The sequence below is a fragment of the Hyperolius riggenbachi genome, chromosome 4 (assembly GCF_040937935.1).
Source record: "Hyperolius riggenbachi isolate aHypRig1 chromosome 4, aHypRig1.pri, whole genome shotgun sequence".
Classification (NCBI taxonomy): Eukaryota; Metazoa; Chordata; class Amphibia; order Anura; family Hyperoliidae; genus Hyperolius; species Hyperolius riggenbachi.
This window is the reverse complement of record NC_090649.1, coordinates 397,473,996-397,499,318: the sequence shown is the minus strand read 5'-3', so window position 1 is coordinate 397,499,318 and position 25,323 is coordinate 397,473,996. Positions and strand designations below refer to the sequence as shown.

Sequence of the window (25,323 nt, the reverse complement as noted above, 5' to 3'; positions counted from 1 at the left end):
CAAACATTTTTTACAAATCAATAACTGCAAAGTGGGGTGTGCGTAATTATTCAGCCCCCTTTGGTCTGAGTGCTGTCAGTTGCCCATAGACATTGCCTGAAGAGTACTAATGAATAAATAGAGTGCACCTGTGTGTAATTTAATGTTAGTTCTGTGACGGCCTCAGAGGTTGTGTAAGAAGATATTGGGAGCAACAACACCATGAACTCCAAATAACACACCAGACAGGTCAGGGATAAAGTTATTGAGAAATTTAAAGCAGGCTAAGGCTACAAAAAGATTTCCAAAGCCCTGAACATTACACGGAGCACTGTTCAAGCGATCATTCAGAAATGGAAGGAGTATGGCACAGCTGTAAACCTAGCAAGACAAGGCCGTCCACCTAGACTCACAGGCCGAACAAGGAGAGCGCTGATCAGAAATGCAGTCAAGAGGCCCATGGTGACTCTGGACGAGCTGCAGAGATCTACAGCTCAGGTGGGGGAATCTGTCCATAGGACAACTATTAGTCGTGCACTGCACAAAGTTGGCCTTTATGGAAGAGTGGCAAGAAGAAAGCCATTGTTAACAGAAAAGCATAATAAGTCCCGTTTGCAGTTTGCCACAAGCCATGTGGGGGACACAGCAAACATGTGGAAGAAAGTGCTCTGGTCAGATGAGACCAAAATGAAACTTTTTGGCCAAAATGCAAAACGCTATGTGTGGCAGAAAACTAACACTGCACATCACTCTGAACACACCATCCCCACTGTCAAATATGGTGGTGGCAGCATCATGCTCTGGGGGTGCTTCTCTTCAGCAGGGACAGGGATGCTGGTCAGAGTTGATGGGAAGATGGATGGAGCCAAATACAGGGCAATCTTGGAAGAAAACCTCTTGGAGTCTGCAAAACACGAGAGTGGGGCGGAGGTTCACCTTCCAGCAGGACAACGACCCTAAACATAAAGCCAGGGCGACAAGGGAATGGTTTAAAACAAAACATATCCATGTGTTAGAATGGCCCAGTCAAAGTCCGGATCTAATCCAAATCGAGAATCTGTGGCAAGATCTGAAAACTGCTGTTCACAAATGCTGTCTATCTTATCTGACTGAGCTGGGGCTGTTTAGCAAAGAAGAATGGGCAAGGATTTCAGTCTCTAGATGTGCAAAGCTGGTAGAGACATACCCTAAAAGACTGGCAGCTGTAATTGCAGCAAAAGGTGGTTCTACAAAGTATTGACTCAGGGGGCTGAATAATTACGCACACCCCACTTTGCAGTTATTTTTAAAAAATGTTTGGAATCATGTATGATTTTCATTCCACTTTTCACGTGTACACCACTTTGTATTGGTCTTTCACGTGGAATTCCAATAAAATTGCTTCATGTTTATGGCAGTAATGTGACAAAATGTGGGAAACTTCAAGGGGGCCAAATACTTTTGCAAGCCACTGTAAGTATGACAGCATCGACATCCCCCTCACTTCAGGTGTCCTTTAACCACTTCAAGACGAGAGCAATTTTTACATATCAGCGTTGCTCCCATTCATTCGCCAATAACTTCATTACTATTTATCACATCTAAATATCTATATATTGTTTTTTTCAGGACAAATTAGGCTTTTAGGGTGTGAAAATTTTGTTTAGTAAGTTACCTTATTTTCTATATTCTATATATTGCTTTTATAGTGTGGTAGCTCTGGCAAAAGTCCAGCATGCGCAGGTTGCATTATCACACTGGTGCTGAGGAAATAAAACCAAAATAGGAACAGTTCCTCACAGCACCATTCCTTGTTTTATTAAAGACAAAACATAGCTGCCTTAGGCAGAGGTTTCGCCTTGCTCTGTCTTTAGAAAGCAGCCTCAGTCCTTTATAATGTTGTCTAAATGAGGACTACAAAAGGCTTTTTAGTCAGCTTTGAACTTTTCAGACTTGTAAAACTAGATATACTTGAACACATCTCATCATCTGACCTGACTGCAGAGACGGATTCAAAGATGACCTAAATAGAGAGGCATACAGAATGCGCCATTACTACTGACTGTTCTGAAAATCCAATTTCCCTGGCTTATTAATGACCTAATTAAAACAAAAGACAAGGTATCAGAGCCTCTATCTATCCATCCCACTTCAGCAATAGCAGAGGTCACCTCCTGTAAAACCCAGACAAAAGGGCGAAGAGAGAGTCCCACACAGGAGCATAATAGCCCATAGATCGTGGGAGAGGGGGCACACTCCTCTCTGCCACACCCCAGCTCCCCTGTACTGCAAAGAAGCAGGTCATGCATCTTATTTCCTTTGGGGAGGAGGCAACCTCCTCTAGCTCTGGAGGACAAGGTGTAAAATGAATTTATTTGGTCATGTATTTATTGAAAAGAGAATTACGCAAAAGTAAATCAATCATGCTGCTTCTTGTAAACTTTGCTATCAAAAAGGTTATCATAACACTATTACTTACAGAACACCTAAGATAAAAATGACAGAGGCTCTATCTTAAAGAGACTAACAAAAATGTCATCTTTTTTCTACTATCCTACAAGTTCCTAAACCTTATAAAAACTGGAGGGCGCTTATGTAGGTGCTCTATGTGCGTTTCTATTTCACCCGCTGCAAACTAGTTAAATATGGGGCCCACTCACCTCATAAACTAATAAATCAATAATAAACGAAAGACCAGTTGCGCTGGGCCTAAAATATCTATCAATTTCACCAATAATGGGTACTGATCAGCTTAATAAAAAATATCCATAGATTCAAAATATACTTATAAAACATAGAATATCAGCTATTGCGTGAATAAAACAATTTCACATCACAATAATTGCGTACATATTTCACACGTAACAAATGTGCATATATTATGCTCAATACCTATATATGTCATCAATCCGCTCAAACATACACAGACCTTCCAATGTGCACAGAGAATCGTTGAGTCAGAGCTCCGGCCGGCAGCTCTATGACTCGGCTCAGCGTGTATGCTTTGAGAAAGGCGGCCGTAGACCGCTGAAACGCGCAAGCCCTCATTACACATCTCACGCTGCCTAATATTGCTACAGGAGTAAGTACTTTGTGGCTGTATCAACTGGGTACAGTACGCATCTAACTATTCCAGACGTAACCCAGCAACAGCCTAGCAACACAGGACGCAGGGAGCAGGTGACGTCACCGGAAGTGAACCAGCCGTGACCCGGAACTACTACAGTGGTGGACGGCGAAACGGATTGAGGATACAGCGTGCATACACGCTGAGCAGAGTCATAGAGCTGCCGGCCGGAGCTCTGACTCAACGATTGGACTCCAGCCTGATCTTTACCAGTACATCAGGGACGTGAGTAGCACCATTGCAACCACCTTGAAGCAGGAACTATAGACTATAAGCACCAAGGTTAAACTTTACCAACTTATCTGGCTCCATATATAGAACTTACAGTGAGGAGAATATATTCTTGTGACAACCAGCCCCCCACAAGGTACCTATATTGGAATATCAGGAATACATAGAGGGCAACTGACTCTTGGGTGCATGCTAGATTATTTTAATAGAAAAATTGCTATACAAAACACACATATATATATTATTAGACCATATGTTGCTCACACCACATAAACAAGGTTAAAACAGGGACAAGAGACCCTGAAGGAAAAAGGCCAACTGCCCAACACCCCAATTAAATCTCTTGGAGGCTGCAGTCCTCCAAGAAGATATGTGCCAGAACACATCCAGAGCTGCTTATAGTTGATACTCAGTTCTGCAACTTGTCCAAACTGAAGAAGACACTTGGATTATGATACAACACAATTGGATCAGAATTATGTACACTGAGGTAATCGGTGAATCAATGGATGTATACATTCAGCTCCTTTCCAAAATAAACCTGAGGCTATCCAGACAATGTTCACAGCCTCATGAGATGTATTGAACCAGTAGACTCAATCGCAGTCATATGTAGCATCTGTATCCATTAGCTGGGTTAGAAGTTTGGACTCAATCGCAGTCCCCCAAGACACATAGACAGATCTCCAGTAATTACCGCATGCTATGCATATGCCTCAAACCAATAGCTTGCAGTGTGGAACATGTGTATCAATAGCCGTCAGCTGTAGCAAAGCAGAGATGTGAGGCCATGCAGGTTAAATGGAAAAGCCGGCAATAATTGTCCTCAGTGTAACAGTCATAGATGGCATTCAATGTGTTGTATAGTAGACTCATGCATAATTAGTATCCACATGCAGTGTGGTTAAATGCAGCCAGCAGCAAGGTTGCAAAGTTGTTCCTCCCTTTAGGCCCCAGTCCTGAATCATTTGTATCTAGCATTAACTTACACAAGTAGGTTGATTTGACCACTCGTGGTCCTCTCTTCTCATGTATGTGAGGTAGTGTTAACATAAATAATACATGTATACTGTATATAGCAAAACATTCCCTGCTGTAATAATTCATAGTGTGGTCTGTGTACACACACACACACACATACATACATACATACATACATACATACATACATACATATATATATATATATATATATATATATATATATATATATATATATATAGTGTGTGGTTAATGACCGCTCTGCTGTTTTTCCCAAGAATATAGGATTTTGGCCACTTAAGATGAATATCTGAAGAAGATTCTGTAATACAAAGTATAGGCAATTTTTAGTCTTTAGTTTGGATTACTAATTGAATAATGAGGCAAATAGTTTATCAAGTTGTTCTAATTGCGCCAGCATTGAACTTCTGGGCCTGACGCGGTGGCGCCCCTCTCCCCATAGTCAGTGGGACGCTTCCTGTTTGCGTCCCACTGTGGAGCGCATGACACGCACACCTCCGCCGCTGAGCGCGGCGTGCGGTGGGCGGAGATCGGCACTCACGCCAGGCCAAGACCCATTGGCTAAGGCGATCAGAAGGGAGATGGGCGGTTTCCGGCGGGATGCCTTGAATACTCGCTGCTCGGCGTTTCTGACATTTAGACGCTAATCTCCGAAGAGGCTGTCAGTGTAGACGGCGAAACATGTCAGATATACAGCGTCTGGCGCCATCTTCCACACCCCTTAACCATTTGCCTGGACCATCCGGAGCTTCATCTCCATCCGGAATCCGCACATCAGCGGAGTGGTAACTATGAGCTTATGAACTTGGAACTTTGCAACCTTGCTGCTGGCTGCATTTAACCACACTGCATGTGGATACTAATTATGCATGAGTCTACTATACAACACATTGAATGCCATCTATGACTGTTACACTGAGGACAATCATTGCCGGCTTTTCCATTTAACCTGCATGGCCTCACATCTCTGCTTTGCTACAGCTGACGGCTATTGATACACATGTTCCACACTGCAAGCTATTGGTTTGAGGCATATGCATAGCATGCGGTAATTACTGGAGATCTGTCTATGTGTCTTGGGGGACTGCGATTGAGTCCAAACTTCTAACCCAGCTAATGGATACAGATGCTACATATGACTGCGATTGAGTCTACTGGTTCAATACATCTCATGAGGCTGTGAACATTGTCTGGATAGCCTCAGGTTTATTTTGCAGTGTTCTCCCCAGGGCTAATTAAGTGGGCGGGCCGCCCGGCTGATTTGAAGCCCCGCCCGCCTGTTGTCATGTGCTTGCCTGGAGCTTCTAGTAAACTTCACATAGGAGCGCTCCATTGCCTGCTTTCAGTCAGCGCCAGCCTCGCACAATAGCAAAGGCTGACACTACACTGCAGGAGCGCTCCTCTGCCTGTCAGCTCATGTGTTCTGGTGAGACAGGGAGGGATTGGCTGGGCGGGTTGTAAGGGGCGGGACTCCTGTTCCGATTCTTCCTTCTGCTCTCCGAGTATTAGGATCTATTTTATTACGGTGCCTCTCACTCTCATGAATAAAAACAGAGAGAGCAGTAAAGCAACAAAAAAAAAAAAAAAAACCCGATACAGCAGCAGCTTCCAGGAGTGAGATAAGAGCCACGTGGGTCTCCGGGACAGCCTCAGAGCGGCTCATGTAGTCTCTCCTTCTCCTCCAGACTGCAGGTAAACAACATGCCTGTGTAGTTGAAAACGGCAGCTGCACGTTTAATCCGGCTGGAGGGAGACACGGAGATCAGGAGAAGTGATGCCCCTTCACACCTCTGCATGTTTATTTATTTGCTGTGGGGGCAGAGGAGACACAGCCATGCAGAGCATCTGTCTGTAAAAAGGCAGCCCCCTGTGCACTTGTCTCCTGCTGGCCCCAGCTTTGTATCGTGTCTGTAGTGCTGCCCCTCCCCCTGCACACTGGGGACACTTAGTGGAGCTGAACTCTTGCACAGGACAGAAGGAAACAGAGAAATGCACCCTGTATTTACACAGTTTAGCCTGTCTAATTTGATCTCTTTCTGTGTCACATGACTGCAGAGAAGCTCATTTGAAAAGCACTAAATGTTAACATGTCTGCTTACAAGAAAGCAGGAAGTAGACACACTGCAGATTTATTGCAGCATTTGTATCAGCTGTAACAAAGAAATGTTTTTATTTAAAGGACAACTGAAGTGAAACGGATATGGAAGCTGCCATAATTATTTACTTATAAGCAATGCCAGTTGCCTGGCTGTCCTGCTGATCCCCTGCCTCTAATAATTTTACCCTAGCCTCTGAACAAGCATGCAGCATATCCGATGTTTCTGATCATATTGACAGATCTGACAAGATTAGCTGCATGCTTGTTTCTGGTGTGATTCAGACACTACTGCAGCCAAATATATCAACAGGGCTGCCAGGCAATTGGTATTGTTTAAAGGGGAACTGAAGAGAGAGGTATATGGAGGCTGTCATGTTTATTTCCTTTTAGACAATACCAGTTGCCTGGCAGCCCTGCTGATCCTCTGCCTCTAATACTATTAGCCATAGCCCCTGAACAAGCATGCAGCAGATCAGGTGTTTCAGTGGTTCAGACTTATAAGTCTGATCTGACAAGACTAGCTGCATGCTTGTTTCTGGTTTTAATCAGATACTACTGCAGAGAAATAGACCAGCAGGGCTGCCAGGCAACTGGTATTGATTAAAAGGAAATAAACATGACTGCCTCCATATACCTCTCTCTTCAGTTCCCCTTTAAGAAGAAATAAATATGGCAGTCTCCATATTCTTCTCACTACAGCTGTCCTTTAAAGGTTATGCTGTTGTGCATCTTTTAGAGCAGAGAGCAAGTTCTCTGTTCAGGTCTGCTTAAAAAGGGACCTGAGCACCTTAATCTGAAACAATCTGCTAGGTACACACAATGCAATTTTCTGACAGATCTATTGTCAGATCGATTATTCCCAACATGTCCTATCTGATTTCTGCACGATTTCCTATAGAAGTGAACTGAAAATCAGATCAGGCATGTTGAAAATTGTCGATCTGACAATAAATCTGTCCGGAAATTGCATTGTGTGTACTTAGCAGGTACATCGGCTTGCCCCCTCATCCTCTTTTTATTCTGTAAGCAGAGTTGCATTCCCCCCTCGCACGCCACCCGGCTACTTTTTCATGCCACCCGGCTGGAAAAAAATTCTGGGGAGACCACTGATTTTGGAATATAAGGAGCTGAATGTATACATCCATTGATTCACCGATTACCTCAGTGTACATAATTCTGATCCAATTGTGTCGTATCATAATCCAAGTGTCTTCTTCAGTTTGGACAAGTTGCAGAACTGAGTATCAACTATAAGCAGCTCTGGATGTGTTCTGGCACATATCTTCTTGGAGGACTGCAGCCTCCAAGAGATTTAATTGGGGTGTTGGGCAGTTGGCCTTTTTCCTTCAGGGTCTCTTGTCCCTGTTTTAACCTTGTTTATGTGGTATGAGCAACATATGGTCTAATAAGTGTGTGTGTGTGTGTGTGTGTGTGTGTGTGTGTGTGTGTGTGTGTGTGTGTGTGTGTGTGTTTTGTATAGCAATTTTTCTATTAAAATAATCTAGCATGCACCCAAGAGTCAGTTGCCCTCTATGTATTCCTGCTATTTATTTTTGCTGACAAGGTGCATGTGGGATAATATATCGGGATCTATCCATATCATATATCATATCACTCCATTAAGGATTCAAGGACACCGTAATAATATAACAATCAGAGGTATTAATAGAGAATACACTATACAGATTTTTTACCCCTAATTTTTTCTATTTAAGTTTTTTTATCTCAATTTTTATCCCAAGTTCCTAAACCTATTCTATTGTGCTCTGGCTTACTGCCGCACTTTCTACTATCACCATCTCTGTAGTAAATTAACTTATCTTTCTCCTGTCGGATTGGTCGCCCTGTGTCTGGAAGGCTGCCAACTCTTCAGTGTTGTTGATCTGTTATGCACGCTCCCCTCTATGCACACTCCCTGTATGTTATTTAGATTAGGCAGCTGTCTCTGCTCTCTTCTCAGTGAGAGAAGAGAACTGATTGCCTTTTACAAGCTGGATAATTCGTCCGCTGTTTTGCTGTGAAAGGAGTTGGGCTGTCACATGAGGAATTACAGACTTCGCAGAGCTGTCTGTAGGAAGAAACAATCAGCATGTCACTCTTCAGTGGATTATAGCTGCAGGGGGAAGGTAAACACACAAATGATCTCTTGAGATTCAAAAGGAAGGCTGTATACAGCCTGCTTGTGTATGGATGTATTTTCTATGTGTGGACATACTGTACATCAACCTACTTCCGGTTTTGGTGGCCATTTTGTTTGTTTATAAACAAACTTTTTAAAACGTTTTTTGACTACTTTTAATGAGACGGGAAGCGGTGAAATTGTGACAGAGGGGAATAGGAGATGTCCCCTAACGCACTGGTATGTTTACTTTTGTGCGATTTTAACAATACAGATTCTCTTTAAAAGGGATCCAAGCAGCTCTTAGCTTCAAATAGCTGCAAGGGCTGCCATTGTTCAGAAGCTCAACCCCTGCTGTTTTACAACTAGCATTGTCCAGGCTAGGTGTGAAATTCTTCAACTGTAACTGATGTTTTCTATTTGAAGTACAATGGGGGTTTGTTTGTGGTCAATTAATTCTAATGAGGTGATTTCTTATCTGTGTTCCACCATCTCCTGCTCATCGACCGCAGGTCCTTTACGGACGGACAAAATGGCTATTTTAACCCTTAGATGTAAAAAAATGAGGTAAAGTGAAAGGTTTTTTTAATAATAAACCACATTTTTAATTTGCTATAGAGCTGCCCTGGGTGTTAAAAATGATGCTCGGTTCACTTTAAAGAGAACAGAAGGGACAGGGGTTGAATATTTACCTGTTCTGATACCCTCCCTCCAGGCAGGTGATCACTGCCTCCCTTTTTTTTTTTTTTTTTTTTTTTTTTTTACAATATCTGCCACGGCTCTGGACATGCCCACCTGCATTGCCAGAGCCTTTTCCCAGCGCTGCCTAATTGGTGGCTGCAAAGCTAAGGGTGGGCAACACAGGTGGAGGTTTCCAAAGAGTTTCGTCAGTCTTTGGGAACATAGCCGCTACTGCACTGGTGAGGTGATGGAGCTTAGTGTCACCTATGACCAAAAGACATCCAGACAGGTGAGTATTTAACCCCACAATACAACACCCCCCCCCCCCTCCACACACACACACACACACACACACACTTTTAGATTAGGCTCTTTAATGAAAAATCTCTAGATACCCAGCTACTGCCCAGTTTCACTTCCCCCCTTCACATTTACATTATTGAAACACCATGCCCAATGTGAAATTACCCAAAATACAGAACACCAACACCAGTTTAGCTGCACTCATAAGAGGGAACCATTTATTGCACAAAAATATGCTTCACTGTTTGAAAATTTGAGCAAAAAGCCCCAATAAATATAGGGTATAAATTGCATAAATCTAAAAGGACAGGATCCAATTGGGGCCCCAATGCATCTAACGGAGAGAAACCATTCACATCACCACTCACTCATAAATATACAGGGAAACGACTTCAATCCGAAGATGCAATAAATTATGCAGTAATTGATCAATTGACCAGTGCTAGCACCTAGGAGGTTTGATACATATTATTGAGCATTTGTACATATTTTTTTCTCCAATGTGAAATTAACTAATTACTTATTTTCAAAACCCCTATTTGATCAACTTCAGTTTGGCTTCTACTCCATGGTTGTGGCCCTTACCAAAGTAACCAATAACCTAACGGCTAAATCCAAATACCATTACTTCATACTCATCCTCCTTGAACTATTTTTAAATTGTGTTTGATACGATTGACCATGCTCTACTCCTTCAAACACCCACCAGGGCCTCACTCTTTTCTGTATCGCTTCACCTCTCCACATCATCTATGAGTACCTCAGGGTTCTGTCCTTGGTCCTCTTCTTTTACCCATTTATATGCATTGTCTCAGGAAATTAATGAATTCATTTGGTTTTCAATGCCATTTATAAGCAGACAACAGTACCTCTCCGCTCCAGACATTGATTCCCTTCTATCACAAGTTCCAAATTATATATCTGCTGTATCTTTTTTCATCAACTCCTGCGTTCTAAAACTCAAAGCAAAACAGAACTGATTATCTTTCCACTAACCTCTTTTATGCCTAATGTAACAATAAATGTTATTAACACCCCTATTCCAACAGTTCTTCAAACACATTTCTTAGTTTTAATATTTGACTACTCTCTGTGATTTATTCCTCACATTTCCCACCACCTGTACTGAGGCTGATCCGCCTCAGAAGAAGCACTACCGTGCGAAACAGTTGTTAGTCTACCATTTTTTGCCCTGCACCCACCACCACCACCCTCTGATATGGTAGGACACTATCTTATGCCAAAATATTGACTCAGTCATCTTAGCACAAGTTGTTTGCTTATGACTTATGCCTTACCAATGAACACGAGGAATTCACATAATGTTTGAACCCTAAATAAATATGAATTAACTGCAGTGCCTGATGTAACTTGTTTCTTTTTCTCAATGATCAAACGAGATCTCCCTTTAGTCAGGGGGGACCTCCATCTACTTAATATTGAGGGTACCTCTGGCTACCTATTGCTAAGGGACACCTGTAGCTACCTACACAGGGAAAGGGAAGTAAGGGAGAAGTGACTAGGCCAGCCATCACACTTGTGGTGCAGTTTGGTGGGAGTTTGTAGGTTCATGGAGGGCAAAGTCTAGGGTGCCAGGCCATCTGTGCCTATAGGCTCCTGTGATGTAAAACAGGTGTAGTGAAAAATTTTGCAACTTGCCATAGAGGACAGTGTATGACTGTGCAGGCGTGGCTCCTCTCTGTTAACACACCTGTAATTTTTTGCAACCACAGATCCCATTGAGCTAGAAGGGGGATTGTTCCCTCCAGGGGGGGTTATTAGTTGAGCAAGAGGGGGGGGATTGTTCCCTCGGGGGGGGGGGGGTTATTAGTTGAGCAAGAGGGGGGAATTGTTCCCTCCAGGGGGGGGTTATTAGTTGAGCAAGAGGGGGGAATTGTTCCCTCCAGGGGGGGGTTATTAGTTGAGCAAGAGGGGGGATTGTTCCCTCCAGGGGGGTTATTAGTTGAGCAAGAGGGGTGATTGTTCCCTCCAGGGGGGTTATTAGTTGAGCAAGAGGGGTGATTGTTCCCTGGGGGGGGGGGGGGCTATTAGTTGAGCAAGAGGGGGGATTGTTCCCTCCAGGGGGGGTTATTAGTTAAGGAAGAGGGGAGGGTTCTGTGTGAGAATAGGGTTTGGTTGGGTTGCATTTTCTGATACAGATAGGTTAAAGTTAGTGTTGGGCGAACAGTGTTCGCCACTGTTCGGGTTCTGCAGAACATCACCCTGTTCGGGTGATGTTCGAGTTCGGCCGAACACCTGACGGTGCTCGGCCAAACCGTTCGGCCATATGGCCGAACTAAGAGCGCATGGCCGAACGTTCCCCGAACGTTCGGCTAGCGCTGTGATTGGCCGAACGGGTCACGTGGTTCGGACCCGAACGCGCTCTGATTGGCCGAACTGTCACGTGGTTCGGGTAAATAAATACCCGAACCACGTCATATCTCCGCCATTTGTCTGTGGGTTTAGCTTTGGGTAGGCAGGCAGGGTAGTTCGCGCTCCAGCCACGCTAGCCAGGGTCCCCCCTGTCATTGTGTCACTGCTGGGAACAGTAGTACACCGCTTGCTCAGCCACACTATATAGCATTCTGTTTACTGCCACTCTGTGTACCTCGCTCAGCCACACTATATAGCATTCTGTTTACTGCCACTCTGTGTCTGCTGGGAATAGTAGTACACCGCTTGCTCAGCCACACTATATAGCATTCTGTTTACTGCCACTCTGTGTACCTCGCTCAGCCACACTATATAGCATTCTGTTTACTGCCACTCTGTGTCTGCTGGGAATAGTGGTACACCGCTCGCTCAGCCACACTATATAGCATTCTGTTCACTGTTCTGTGTCTGCTGGGAATAGTGGTACACCGCTCGCTCAGCCACACTATATAGCATTCTGTTTACTGTTCTGTGTCTGCTGGGAATAGTGGTACACCGCTCGCTCATCCACACTATATAGCATTCTGTTCACTGTTCTGTGTCTGCTGGGAATAGTGGTACACCGCTCGCTCAGCCACACTATATAGCATTCTGTTCACTGTTCTGTGTCTGCTGGGAATAGTGGTACACCGCTCGCTCAGCCACACTATATAGCATTCTGTTCACTGTTCTGTGTCTGCTGGGAATAGTGGTACACCGCTCGCTCAGCCACACTATATAGCATTCTGTTTACTGTTCTGTGTCTGCTGGGAATAGTGGTACACCGCTCGCTCAGCCACACTATATAGCATTCTGTTTACTGTTCTGTGTCTGCTGGGAATAGTGGTACACCGCTCGCTCAGCCACACTATATAGCATTCTGTTTACTGTTCTGTGTCTGCTGGGAACAGTAGTACACCGCTCGCTCAGCCAGAGTATATAGCATTGTGTTTACTGCCACTCTGTGTACACCGCTCAGCCAGACTATATACCATTGTTTACTGACACTCTGTGTACACCGCTCAGCCAGACTATATACCATTGTTTACTGACACTCTGTGTACACCGCTCAGCCAGACTATATACCATTGTTTACTGCCACTCTGATTCTGCTGGGAACAGTAGTACACCGCTCGCTCAGCCAGACTATATACCATTGTTTACTGACACTCTGTGTACACCGCTCAGCCAGACTATATACCATTGTTTACTGCCACTCTGATTCTGCTGGGAACAGTAGTACACCGCTCGCTCAGCCAGACTATATACCATTGTTTACTGACACTATATAGCAGACTATATAGCATTGTGTGTACACCGCTCAGCCAGACTATATACCATTGTTTACTGACACTCTGTGTACACCGCTCAGCCAGACTATATACCATTGTTTACTGCCACTCTGATTCTGCTGGGAACAGTAGTACACCGCTCGCTCAGCCAGACTATATACCATTGTTTACTGACACTCTGTGTACACCGCTCAGCCAGACTATATACCATTGTTTACTGCCACTCTGATTCTGCTGGGAACAGTAGTACACCGCTCGCTCAGCCAGACTATATAGCATTGTGTTTACTGCCACTCTGTGTACACCGCTCAGCCACACTATATAGCATTGCGTACTCTGCCAGTCAGTGTGTATATTACTGGGATCAGTAATACTCCACTCACCGTCAACCACTATATGAGCTCAACATGAGTTCCCCAGAGACCTCCGCTGTGAGCAGCACTCCCAACAACAGCAACAGCCAACGCCCCACGCAAGCTATAACATCCACCCCAGCAGCCAGTGGTCAGCAGCAGCCCTCCCCGGAGGAGAACGTTGTGTCCATCAGTCCGTCGCCAGAGCGATTAATGAGGGCTGCCATTGAGGAGATGATGGGGCCTGATGTGGAGGAGGAGGTCTGGCTCAGGCCAGCATCCCAAGTTAATGTTGAGGACGATGAGGGGTCTGTGTCTGGGGATGTTGGGGTGGCAGAGGTGGTGGGTGGGTCAGACTCAGGAGAAGAGTTGTATGATGAGGATGATGATCGGGACCATCTGTATGTGCCTCAGAGTCCGACCCCGGAAAACATGTTGTATCGTGTGTTTAGGTACTAAAATCTGCGTTCCCTCCCAGTAGTGTTGGGCGAACAGTGTTTGCCACTGTTCGGGTTCTGCAGAACATCACCCTGTTCGGGGTGACTATATAGCAGACTATATAGCATTGTGTTTACTTCCACTCTGTGTACACGGCTCAGCCACACTATATAGCATTGTGTTTACTTCCACTCTGTGTCTGCTGGGAACAGTAGTACACCGCTCACCCGCCACTGTATAGCATTGTGCTCTGTGTCACTGCTGACAATAGTGGTACACCGCTCACCCACCACTGTATAGCATTTCTGTACTGCCACTGTACTGCTGCCAGTCAGCGTGTACTTTAAGGATAAGTGAAATGAGGAAGAAATCCGGTGAAAGAGGGAGGGGCAAGGGAAGAGGTGTTTCCCCTGACGGTTCACGTACAGGCCACAGGGGAGCACCCAAGAAAACCCACTCAATACTGCCCATGTTGTCCAGGACAACAACCCTCACAGATCCAAAAGAACAGGACCAGATAATTACTTGGATGACCTCTCAAGCGTCCAGCAGTGGGTTAAGCAGCACCAGCACATCACGCACGAGGTCCGAGTCCTCAGCCAGTTAAAGTCTGGGCTTTCTTTGAAGACTGCATTGAGGATGTTACCATGGCGATTTGCAAGGTGTGCAAGACCCGCCTGAGCAGGGGGAAAAGTATTAACAACCTCTCCACCACCAGCATGAGCCGCCACATTCTATCCAAACATCCCACTCTGTGGGCAAACGCGGCAGGACAGGGTACCACCAGCAACACTGCCTCCCTTGGGTTCACCAGACTCACCACCAGACCCGCCTCAGCAGCAGCAGTAGCCCAGCCATTGCGTGGTTCACAACATTCACAAACATCAGACGATGCTGACACTGTCACTTTCCGGACTAGTGCTCTTGAGGTCTCCCAGTGTTCATCAAACACAACAACCAACAGCCCTTCGGTGTGCAGCGCTACGGTTGAGTTGTCTGTCTCTGAGATGTTTGAGCACAAGAGGAAATTGCCAGCAAATGACCCCCGGGCCGTGGCAGTAACAGCCAGCCAGCATAGCCAAGCTTCTGGCCTGCGAAATGCTGCCATATCGAGTGGTGGAGACAAACAGCTTCAAGGGCATGATGTCAGTGGCCATCCCACGTTACGTGGTTCCCAGCCGCTACCACTTTGCGCGCTCTGCAGTGCCTGAGTTGCATGAGCACGTGGTCAGCTAAATAACCCGAAGCTTGAAGAATGCCGTTGCCTGCAAGGTTCACCTCACCACTGACACCTGGACGAGTGCGTTCGGCCAGGGTCGATACATCTCCCTTACCGCGCACTGGGTGAACCTTGTGGAGCCTGGCAGCGATTCCTCACCTGCTACGGCGCGGGTGTTGCCCACGCCGCAAACAGCTGGATAACAACAGCAGCACCTACCTCTCTGACTCCTTCTCCTCCAACGCATCTCAAAGCTGTACCTCATCCGGAAATGCTAACCCAGCACCAGCAGCAGTAGGATCGTGGAAGCAGTGCAGCACAGCTGTTGGCATGCGTCAGCAAGCGTTGCTGAAGCTGATCTGCCTTGGGGATAAGCAGCACACAGGGGAGGAAATTTGGAGGGGAATAAAGGAACAGACGGATTTGTGGCTGGCACCGCTGGACCTGAAACCGGGCATGAAGCTAGACACCTGGCACGAACTGGCAATGTACGCAATAGAGGTGCTGGCTTGCCCGGCAGCCAGCGTTATGTCGGAACGCTGTTTCAGTGCTGCCGGAGGCATCATCACAGATCGGCGTATCCGCCTCTCCACAGAAAATGCAGACCGTCTGACTCAAATTAAAATGAATCAATCCTGGATTGGAAACGACTACGCAACACTCCTGGACCCCAACCAAGTAACATGACCGATGAACATCTGGGATGGTTTAGCGTTTCCGGTCCCTGTTTATTGAACCTCTCATCTGTATTACATTTATGACTGCATGGCGGCAAAAAGCATTGCTGCTATATCCGCACGCTTTTTGTCCTCATGCAAGGCCTGGGTTGTTGTGTCTCACAAAGCGTGGCCTTCTCCTCCTGCGCCTCCTCCTGTTCCATCACGTGTGCTGCTGCTGCTGCTGGGTTACCGTTGCCGGTCCCTGTTTATGGAACCTCTTATCTTTATTACATTTATGACTACATGGCGGTACAAAGCATGCTATCCGCACGCTTTTTGTCCTCATGCAAGGCCTGGGTTGTTGTGTCTCACAAAGCGTGGCCTTCTCCTCCTGCGCCTCCTCCTGTTCCATCACGTGTGCTGCTGCTGCTGCTGCTGGGTTACCGTTGCCGGTCCCTGTTTATGGAACCTCTTATCTTTATTACATTTATGACTACATGGCGGTACAAAGCATGCTATCCGCACGCTTTTTGTCCTCATGCAAGGCCTGGGTTGTTGTGTCTCACAAAGCGTGGCCTTCTCCTCCTGCGCCTCCTCCTGTTCCATCACGTGTGCTGCTGCTGGGTTAGCGTTGCCGCGTGGTCCCTGTTTATTGAACCACTTATCTTTATTACATTTATGACTGCATGGTGGTACAAAGCATGCTATCCGCACGCTTCTTGTCCTCATGCAAGGCCTGGGTTGTTGTGTCTCAAAGCGTGGCCTTCTCCTCCTGCGCCACCCTCCTCCTGTTCCATCACGTGTGCTGCTGCTGGATTAGCATTACCGGTCCCTTTTCCTGGAACCTCTTATATGTATTACATTTATGACTGCATGCCGACAAAAAACATGTTACCTGTGCAAAGAAAACAGACATTTCCCGCATTTAAAAGACAGTTTTCCCTTTGAAACTTTAAAATCGATTTTCTCAAAAACTATAAGCTCTTTTTGCTAATTTTTTTTTCCTCTTGTACCCACTCCCAAGGTGCACATACCCTGTAAATTTGGGGTATGTAGCATGTAAGGAGGCTTTACAAACCACAAAAGTTCGGGTCCCCATTGACTTCCATTATGTTCGGAGTTCGGGTCGAACACCCGAACATCGCGGCCATGTTCGGCCCGAACCCGAACATCTAGATGTTCGCCCAACACTAGTTAAAGTCAATGGTTAGGTTGCACTTTCTGATAGCTATACCTATAAATAAGTGCAACCGGTTGCAAAATCTGATAAAGTTGCAAAAAATTTCACCACACCGGGCCTGCAGACAACTGTAATAATAGTTGCGAGGGGAATTAAGTGGGGAACATGCTATCTTCTAATTATAATCGGGGCCCCAATTTGTTGTTTGCAAAGGGCCACATTTCTTTTTGTGTACAATCAGCCTCGGTAAGTTGGCAACCTCTGCATCCCTATTGCATTGCCCCTGATTAGGCAACACCGTACGGGCAGAGCTGCCTCCTACCACACACCAGCAGACTCACATTGAAGGCAGGCAGCTGTCCATCAGAAGCACGTTGCAGCTCGCGGATCAGCTCGATGGATTTCTCACAGAACATGCTGAACTACTATGTGCTGGCTGCAGCTATCTTCCGAACCCCGCGCGGAATTCTCCTAGTGACATCATGGTGTTGACAAAGCCCGTGTCGCCATCTTTACTCCTGGCAAACACCATACGGCATCACTCGCACACAAATGAAATATTAAATAAACCCGTCTCTATGCTTCCTCTCTTCACATGAGTTTGCAGCGAAAATCAAGAGACTATCATGTAAGCTATACTGAGCTGATACACGTTTCCATTGCTTTGCCCTAAAGAAACGTGGATAGCGATCGCTGAACTGAGTTGCTAAGTATCTCATAAAAACTATGAGAAATGACGGCAAACTTCGCGCCAACTTTCTTGCGGCCAATAAGAAAGGACTTTCGCCCACGGAGAGTTCGGACGGAAGCTGAGCAGGAACAATCATTGTAAAATGCTCAGGATCGCGTTGGAGGAACTCATGCGTGGCTGCTGTCCGCGGAGCCGCAGGTGGGTGTCACAGCTGGGGGGCTGGATGCCTGGGGAAGGGGTCTGTGTTCTGTTCATGAAACGCAGACCCTATGTCACGTGACCCTATGTTAAGCATGCTGTGTGTGTGTCAAGGATTGGCAGTGGAGATGTCATTGATTGGCTTGTCAAACACTTGGGGGGTAATGAAGCTGCAGAATTTGTAACGTCGCTTGGGGGATCATGAAGCTGCATACTTTGTAGCATCGCTTGGGGGGTAATTGAGCTGCTGAATTTGTAGCATTCTGTGGCAATCCCTTCATTTATTAGCTCATGCACCTTGAGAATGCTGATACCTCTGCTATGAAGAATGAAGTCATTGCATTGTATGCCTGGTGCAACAGCAATACTGTGCCTCATTCATGTACAGAAACAGGAGCTCCAGCTCTCTCCAACGCAACTATCACAAAATCTTTGAAATACCCTTTATTTTCTAATTTATTTCTTTTAGAAAATTAGGTTTTTGGTGGGTTGTTTTTTTTTTTGGGGGGGGGGGGGGGGGGAGGGGTGTTGGAGTAATGATCAAGACTAAATTTCAGAATTCATCTAGAATACTGAAAATCTGCAAACACTCAACAAGTCTGACCAGTCAATACAGAAAGTAACTGGGTAATAAGGGAACCCGAGGTGAGAGAGATATAGAGGCTGCCATATTTATTTCCTTTTTAAACAACAGACATGGATCCTGAACAAGCATGCAGCTGGTCAGGTACTCTGACTCAGCCGATTCAGGCTTTACTAAATGTTTTTTCCAGGGTTTTGACTCAGACACTACTTATGCCGGAAGATCAACAGGGCTGCCAGGCAACTGGCATTGTTTACAAGGAAATAAATATGGCAGCCTCCATATCCCTCTCACATCAGGTTCCCTTTAATACAAACCCACCTCTATTATATGTGATATACAAATCATAAATGTTGTTTTAACAAGTCCGATTAAGGCTTGTAATAAGCCGAAAGCTTACTGTTTATTCATATGTAGTTATGTACTCTTCTTGAGGAGTGCAACATCAAACCTGTACACAGTGCACCTTCTCAAATGCTAGAAATAGACCATCAAAAAGGAGGGGAGAGGTGTGACGTGACCCTAATTCATCTGTAAAATTTTAAATATTTTTCGATATTTTAACACACACACACACACACACTCTCTCACACTCTTTTACTTTCTCCCCCCTCTCTATCTATCTCTCCCTTACGTAACATATGTGTCTCAGCACGAGAGATATTGGCCAATCAGAGAGGAACAGAGGTGTGGGAGGGGAAAACAGGCGGGAAAGAGGCTTCAGCCAATCAGGCTGCATTAGTTAAAGAGACTAACAAAAATTTCATCCTGTTTTCTACCATCCTACAAGTTCCTAAACCTATTCTAATGTGCTCTGGCTTACTGCAGCACTTTCTACTATCACCGTCTCTGTAATAAATCAATGTATCTTTCCCCTGTCGGACTTGTCGCCCTGTGTCTGAAAGGCTGCCAACTCTTCAGTGTTGATCTGCTATGCACACTCCCCTCCAGGCCCTTCTATGCACACTCCCGTGTGTGTATTTACATTGGCCTGCTTTTCTCTGCTCTCTTATCTTTTACAAGCTGGATAAATCCTCTGTTGTGAAAGGAGTCACATTCTGAGGAATTACAGACATGGGCAGAGCTGTCTGCAGGAAGAAACAATCAGCCTGTAACTCTTCAGTGGGTGAGAGCTGCAGGGGGAAAGAAACACACAAATGATCTATTGAGATTCAAAAGGAAGGCTGTATACTTGCTTGTGTATGGATGTATTTTCTATGTGTGCAGGGGCGTCTCTAGCCATTTTGTCACTCCAGGCGAGAAAACCTGTGGCGCCCCCTGATGAAAATAATCGTAACGCAGCAATGTTTCACCGTAAAATAATCGTAACACAGCAATATTTCACCATAAGGTAAAAGTAATGCGCCAATTATTCACTTAAAATGATCGTAATGCGGCAATCTTTCACCAGAAAATACCCATAACGCAGCAATGATTCACCAGGAAATAATCGTAATGTGGCCAGCATTCACCAGGAAATAATCTTATGTGGCCAGCATTCACCAGAAAATAATCGTAATGTGGCCAGCGTTCCCCAGAAAATAATCGTAATGTGGCAGCATTCACCAGATAATAATCCTAATGGGGCCAGCGTTCCCCAGGAAGTAATCGTAATGTGGCCAGCGTTCCCCAGGAAATAATCGTAATGTGGCCAGCGTTCCCCAGGAAATAATCGTAATGTGGCCAGCGTTCCCCAGGAAATGATCGTAATGTGGCCAGCGTTCACCAGGAAATAATCGTAATGTGGCCAGCGTTCCCCAGAAAATAATCGTAATGTGGCCAGCAATCACCAGGAAATAATCATAATGTGGCCAGCATTCACCAGGAAATAATCGTATGTGGCCAGCGTTCACCAGAAAATAATCGTAATGTGGCCAGCGTTCACCAGGAAATAATCGTATGTGGCCAGCATTCACCAGGAAATAATCGTAATGTGGCCAGCAATCACCAGGAAATAATCGTATGTGGCCAGCGTTCACCAGGAAATAATCGTATGTGGCCAGCGTTCACCAGGAAAGAATCGTGTGTGGCCAGCGTTCACCAGGAAAGAATCGTATGTGGCCAGCGTTCACCAGGAAAGAATCGTATGTGGCCAGCGTTCACCAGGAAAGAATCGTATGTGGCCAGCGTTCACCAGGAAAGAATCGTAATGTGGTCAGCGTTCACCAGGAAATAATCATATATATATATATATATATATATATATATATATATATATATATATATATATATATATATATATATATATATATATATATATATATATATATATATATATATATATATATATATATATATATATATATATATATTTTAATATCCATCCCAGCCACTGCCTGCCAAGTGATATGGGCGGGCGGGGGGGAATCAGGGCCAGCCAGGGGGGCATATAAAAAAAATTATCAAAAGCAGCAGAGGACACTCACTGTGAGATGTCGTCTCTGTCGCCTCTGCAGATAGTTTGTGCGCACTGCGCAGGTCTGTAGCGAGCCCGTGGTAGCACTGGTCACACGGTACCTTCAAGCCTTCATGCTTTTGTGCGTGTGACAGGCGGGGGCGGAGTTAGGCGGCGGCGCCAACGTGTAAAACTAGCGTGCGGCGGCCGCTTGCTCTGCACAGAGAGGGAGGGGGGCGGACCAGTAGGCGGCGGCACCGCACATATAAACTAATGTGTGTGCTGCTCGCTCTGAAAGGAGGAGAGGAAGGGGGCGGACCAGTAGGCGGCGCCGGGCACAGGCTGAGCTGCCTGTCACAGCCGGCGCCGACCTGAAAGCAAAAAAAAAAAAAAAAAAAAAAAACACGCACAGAGCGGCGAGAGAGCGCCCACTTCCGCCCACGGCGCTATAGGCAAAAATTTATAGTTGCCTAATGACACAGACGCCCCTGTATGTGTGGACATACTGTACATCAACCTACTTCCTGTTTTGGTGGCCATTTTGTTTGTTTATAAACAAACTTTTAAAAACTGTTTTTGACTACTATTAATGCGGCAGGGAGCGGCGAAATTGTGACAGAGGGGAATAGGAGATGTCCCCTAACGCACTGGTATGTTTACTTTTGTGCAATTTTAACAATACAGATTCTCTTTAAGTCTGAGGGGGAAGTAGAGAAGCAAAAAAGGACAACCCAACACGCCTTGCAACTTCCTTTGTGCGTACCAAATTATGTGTGTATTAAATAAGAGTCAGGTAAACTGAGGAATGATCAGAGATTTTAACTTTTAGATTGCCTGGTTAGCATTCTTATTACTTATTTACCAGAGTAAAAAAAAATGACTTTATGCCCGACAGTTACACTGTAAAGCCTTTTAGCGCCTCCTTTGTACTGTTTATTTACCGTAATTGTACACTTATCTCATGATTCAGTAAACTTAAATCTTTGTACAAAAATGATGTATGTAATTGTAGAAAATGTATATAATCCTGTATTACTGAATGATTCACATCATTTTCCGCTGAGTGTTTCTCATGCATATCCAAAGTAGGATGTAGGATGCAAATATTCTCATACAAGCAAACAGTGCTTTTGTCATTGCTATCATCTTTTCTTGCTTGACGTGTTCTAAACCTGCTGGAGGTCTTCCTCCATGAGTGAGAATGCTCCGTTTTCTGACATTTCTTATAGGATGTATTATTGTTAATTCTTCTTCTTCTGGCTGCATTGGGTCCTTGGACATCTTCTAAAATACAGCTTCAAATAGATAGGAACCCCAGCCAACTCATATATCCTATATACTTCTGAGGGTCCTTTCAGTCCCTCGCAGACCATTTGTTATACTCACCGGTCCCGGGGTCCAGCACCGGCCTCTTAGTACACCGTCCCGGGAGACTTCCAGGATCAGCGTGGACACCATCCTTCAGCTATGGCGGCGTGTACATGCTCTAAGGAGCGTACACACGGCTCTCCCCCACAGTTATAGCGGGGGTGGGACTACAGCACTGGCACAACCAGTGCTGTGGAGTCAGTACAAAAATCATCCAACTCCTCAGCTTATGACACTTCCGACTCCAGGTATCCAAAATTGCTTTGACTCCGACTCCTTAATCTAATTTTACAAAGGTTAAAAAAAATCATCCGACTCCTTAGTTTATTGAAACCTCTGACTCTAGGTACCCAAAATTACTCCGACTCTCCGACTCCACAGCCCTGGGCACAACGGCCAGGGTATTAAAACCCTGGCCAATTGCTGTTCCGTCTGAGCAGCTGCGGAGTGTCTCATGCCGTTTGTGACTCTGAGGCCTAGTTCACATTTTATATCGCCAGCGCAAGCACTGAGCAATTTTGGGAGCACTTTTGTAAGTGCTTATCCCTGCGCTTTCAGAGCGATTTTTGCTTTGAAAACGCTTTTGTGTAGCGATTTTTATTTTGTTTTAACTTCCTGACATGATATCAGCCATGAAGTGAACTCTTTGACCTGGAAATGAATAAATACAATGTATTTATTCATAAAAGCGCTCACAAAATAACTTTTCAAAGCACTTTTTATAGCACTTAGTAATTTTCCTATACTTTTCATTGATTCCCGGTGTTTGCCTAGCGATTTTTGTTTTTGTGTCAAGCGATTTGTGGAGCTATTGCATTTAGCAGGAAGTAAAAAAACTCTAGGAAAATCGCTATGGGGTCAATTCATAAAGCATTACTGCATGCGGTAATGCTGAAAACAGCTGACTTTATGAGCACTTAGCAAAATGTCAATTCATAAAAGCTGTTACTGCATGAAAAGCTGAAATTCCCGAGCAGTGCGATAAATTCCCGACTTGTGCTGTAAATACCTCCAACACATGTCCAGTGTTCTCCCCAGAACTATTTTCCAGCCGGGTGGCATGAAATTGTAGCCGGGTGGCATGAAAAAACCGCCGGGTGGGGAGAGATGAAAATGCAGGGCAACTCTGCTTACAGCATAGGAGGTGGTGAGAACGTGAGCCAATGACAGCCGGGTGGTCACCAAATCTAGCCGGGTGGAGCACCCGGCTAAAAGAGCCTGGGGAGAACACTGCATGTCAGTAAATGTCAATTCATAAAGATTAGAGCAGGCGGTAATGGCATGAAGAATACTGCCTGCTTTGAAGAGGTGATTAGGGAGCGATAAGAGTAAAGTTAATGGAGGCAGATCTCCCAGGCAGCAGCGGCAAGAGCGGAACAAACGAGGCTTTCCCTGAATACCATAGGCTGTGTTTTTAACCTCTTGGGTACCTGTTTTCAGATGTGTATTTCACATCAGAAAGCCTGCATGTGTAAAAGTTATTGAAGTTCTTCTAAGCTGTGGCAATTAAATAGATTGTTTAGAAAGACTAAAGACAGATTCAGAGCAGATTCAGGGCAAGCAGAGGCAGTATAACAAAAAAATGCACATCTAAAGGGAAGTTGGGGATGCCTCTTTTATTGTAGTGCTGTTTCTGCACGGAGAACAGCAAATGTATCAACTCAGCCAGCTACTCTTCTCATTTTACCGACACTTTAGTTAGGTAAAACATCACATTTCTACCACACCTGTGAAGATTTTTATGAATTAGCACACAGAAGTCTAAAATACCGAATGCAGTATTTTCCTGATGAAATTTATGTTTTTACCGCAAAGCCTTTTATGAATTGACCCCTATGTGTAGCAATATTTAAAGCAATTTTTTCTATTCAGTGCTGGCCATAATTATTCATACCCCTGGCCAATTTTGACTTAGTTACTTTTTTCAACCAGCACTAGGCTAGTGCACACCAGGGGGTCCTACAGCATTTTCGAGGCGATTGCAATTCAATGTTAAATACAGTGCTGGCCATAATTATTCATACCCCTGGCAAATTTTGACTTAAAGTTACTTTTATTCAACCTGCAAGTAATTTTTTGACGGGAAATTGCATAGGTGTCTCCCAAAAGATAATAAGACGATGTACAAGAGGCATGGTTGTGGGAAAAAAATTCTCAGCTTTTATTTACATTTGAGCAAAAAAAGTGTCCAGTCCAAAATTATTCATACCCATCCCAAACTGTCACAGTCTACAGGAAAATCCAAAGTTCTATAACATTCCAAATAGTCCAAGCTGTTCTAAAGCATCCTAATTACCCTGATTAATTGGGAACAGCAGTTCTAATCAACTCAACAGGTAATGAACAGTAGCTCTCTGCAGTTGGTTTGTGGACTGTCATGGCTAAGTCAAAGGAGCTCAGTGAGGACCTGCAGCTGCGCATTGTGGCTGTTCACAAGTCAGGAAAGGGCTACAAGGCTGCTTCTAAATGTTTTCAAGTTCCAGTAGCTACAGTGTAAAGTATTATTAAAAAATACAAGATGTTCCACACTGTGGGAAATCTCAGAGGACGTGGTCGGAAGCCAAAAGTTACACCTGTGCTGGCCAGGAGGATTGTGAAAAAGGTGAAAAAGAATCCAAGGATCACCACTGAGGCCATCCTGGTGGCAATATCTTAAAGGGAAGGTTCACGCAGGAGCTGTAAAAAATAGAAATCCAAATCCACTTACCTGGGGCTTCCTCCAGCCCGTGGCAGGCAGGAGGTGTCCTCGACGCCGCTCCGCAGGCTCCCGGTGGTCTCCGGTGGCGAGCCCGACCTGGCCAGGCCGGCTTCCAGGTCGGGCTGCTTCTGCGCTCCAAGTTGCGTGTCACTTGTTCGCGCTGACGTCATCAGACGTCCTCCGGGCTGTACTGCGCAGGCGCAGAGCTACTGCGCCTGCGCAGTACAGCCCGGAGGACGTCCGATGACGTCAGCGCGCACAAGTGACACGTAACTTGGAGCGCAGAAGCAGCCCAACCTGGCAGCCGGCCTGGCCAGG

At 45.2% G+C, this 25,323-nt stretch overlaps 2 protein-coding genes across 2 annotated transcripts in view; one reads left to right on the top strand and one right to left on the bottom strand.

Moving 5' to 3' along the window:
• GINS1 (GINS complex subunit 1) overlaps window positions 1-17,811 on the bottom strand; it is a 36,159-nt gene extending 18,348 nt beyond the window's left edge. Inside the window, exon 1 of the mRNA XM_068232245.1 lies at window positions 17,414-17,811. Coding sequence (XP_068088346.1) covers window positions 17,414-17,488 — 75 coding nt within the window. The 5' untranslated portion in view covers window positions 17,489-17,811. The remainder of the gene's footprint in view (window positions 1-17,413) is intronic.
• A 72-nt stretch (window positions 17,812-17,883) lies between these two features.
• The window catches only part of ABHD12 (abhydrolase domain containing 12, lysophospholipase), a 1,393,598-nt gene continuing 1,386,158 nt past the window's right edge, over window positions 17,884-25,323 (top strand). The window contains exon 1 of the mRNA XM_068232243.1: window positions 17,884-17,961. Coding sequence (XP_068088344.1) covers window positions 17,906-17,961 — 56 coding nt within the window. The 5' untranslated portion in view covers window positions 17,884-17,905. The remainder of the gene's footprint in view (window positions 17,962-25,323) is intronic.